Source organism: Brassica oleracea, chromosome C3 (genome assembly GCF_000695525.1).
Source record: "Brassica oleracea var. oleracea cultivar TO1000 chromosome C3, BOL, whole genome shotgun sequence".
In the NCBI taxonomy this organism is placed as follows: Eukaryota; Viridiplantae; Streptophyta; class Magnoliopsida; order Brassicales; family Brassicaceae; genus Brassica; species Brassica oleracea.
Genome location: NC_027750.1, coordinates 58,211,289 through 58,213,637, shown reverse-complemented (window position 1 = coordinate 58,213,637; position 2,349 = coordinate 58,211,289). Strand labels below are relative to the sequence as shown.

General features: G+C 49.9%; 1 protein-coding gene across 1 annotated transcript; it reads right to left on the bottom strand.

The window, feature by feature from the left end:
• Positions 1-999: 999 nt before the first annotated feature.
• On the bottom strand, positions 1,000-1,773 carry LOC106331064. The gene has a single exon (XM_013769417.1). It carries the CDS (start codon positions 1,771-1,773, stop codon positions 1,000-1,002), a length of 774 nt encoding a protein of 257 aa, XP_013624871.1.
• Between the last annotated feature and the right edge of the window lie 576 nt (positions 1,774-2,349).

Sequence of the window (2,349 nt, the reverse complement as noted above, 5' to 3'; positions counted from 1 at the left end):
GGGAGGCATTTATCCGTGGACCTAGAGATGAAGCGGTTCAATGCTGCAATCCTTCCCGTGAGTCGATGAACTTCTCTGTTGTTCTTTGGACTGGGGAGATCAAGTATGGCTGTGATCTGCTTAGGATTCGCCTCGATTCCTCGCTGGGTGACAATGTATCCCAAGAACTCGCCTGAGGTGACGCCGAAGGCGCATTTTGTCGGGTTGAGTTTCATTTCGTACTCATTCAGCGTTTTGAAGCATTCTTTTAGATGATTTAGATGGTCCGCCGCGCAGAGTGACTTAACCAGCTTGTCGTCGATGTATACCTCCATCGTGTTTCCCAATTTTTCGGCGAACATTCGATTGACGAGTCGTTGGTAAGTCGCACCGGCGTTCTTAAAGCCAAATGGCATCACTTTGTAACAGTACGTCCCTCTATCAGTGATGAACGCTGTCTTCTCTCGATCGTCTGGGTGCATCATGATTTGATTGTATCCTGAGAAGGCATCCATGAAAGTCAAGAGCTCGTTTCCAGCGGTCGACTCGACCAGTCGATCGATATGTGGAAGTGGGTACCTGTCTTTGGGGCATGCCTTCTTTAAATCGGTAAAGTCGACGCAGATGCGCCACTTTCCGTTCTTCTTCTTGACGACGACCGGGTTTGCCAACCACTCCGAGTATCGTACTTCGGCGATTGAACCGGCTGCGAGGAGTCGCTTGACTTCTTCGTTGACGGCCTTGCTTCGTTCGGGGCCAAGCTTGCGTCTCTTTTGGCGAACATGCTTGATGGTTGGATCTACATTCAACTCATGGGACGTTATGGCGGGATTTAATCCCCTCATATCTGACGTCGCCCAAGCAAACGTTGATGTGCGGGTAACTGTCTTTAGGGCAGGCTTTGTTTGGATCGGTAAAATCGACGCAAACACGCCATTTTTTGTTTTTCTTCTTGACAACGACCGGGTTGGCCAACCATTCTGGGTATCGCACCTCTGCGATCGAACTGGCTGCGAGTAGTCACTCTACTTCTTCGTTGACGGCCTTGCTTCGCTCATGGCCAAGCTTGCGTCTTTTTTGCCGAATGGGCTTGATGGTTGGATTTACGTTTAACTCGTGGGACGTTATGGTGGGATTTATTCCCTTCATGTCGGAGGTTGTCCACGTGAAAGTTGACTTGTTCTGCTTCAGAAAGTCGATCATCGCGCGTTGCATTTCTTCGGAGAGGAAAGGGCCGACTCGGACTACTTTGCTTTGGTCTGAGTCGTCGATCGCGACTTCTAGAATCTTATCTTTTTGAGGTTGGATTTGCTTTCCTATTGCGTTGATGCGAGGGGTCGATTGTTTCATCTTCACTGTTGCAATCAGTAGATCATGTGCCGCCTGCTGGTCTCCGCGAAGTGTCTGTACTTGACCGTTCGGTCCTGGGAACTTCACGCACTGATGATACGTCGATGATATTGCCTTCATCGAATGTAACCAGGGGGTCCCGAGGATTGTGTTATATGGAGCCTTTGTTCGGATAACAGAAAACTTAACTGTGTGTGTTACTCCACACGCGTAGACTGGGAGCTTGATCGTTCCGATCATTGTCTCGGAAGCTCCGTTGAATCCGGTGAGGGAGCGAGACCACGGTTTCATATTGCGTAAATCGACTCCCATCTTATCGAGTGTATCGCGAAAGATCAGATCAACCGAACTGCCAGTATCGACTAGAACTTTGGCGACGTCGCACTTCGAGATTTCTACTTCGATGAGTAGGGTCGTTATGAGGTAGGTGAATGCCGATGGCATCGTCAGATGAGAAAGTGATCGAGGGATCATTCTCAGGTTTTGATGGCCATTTCTTCGAGGTTACTGCCTGTCGTCGATGGTCCTTGACTGACCGAACCAAGTCGCCGCAAGGTGGTGAGCCTCCCATAATCACGTTTAAGAAGGGAGCGCGCTCGACCCGTCTGTTTTGTAGATGGACCCTTAGGTCGTTAGACGAGTCCTCGATAATAGGTTCGTGTCCGTCACCATTCTTGGCTTTAGTCACCTCCAGCTTTCGTCGTAAGTCGGAACGTTTAGGTCGGTCGAGCTTGATCCTGAGGTCTTCTGATTTCGAGTTGAGCTGATCGTGCAGGTCGATGACTCGTTGGTTGAGGTGGTGTCGAACACTGGAGTCTTCGATGATTGAGCGAAGATCGTCCTTAGAGTTGTGCATGCGGTCGGTTGTATGCGATTTTTGCCTGAGCTTGTTTCTCGAATCATTCGACTCTTCCGGCACGCCGTTCTCACTTGGTCGCTTGTTGGAGTGTTCGTGCGAGTCGCGGACTTTGTTATCCTCTTCTTCGTCCGAGAAGGAACTCGGTAGTCCGAGGATGACTT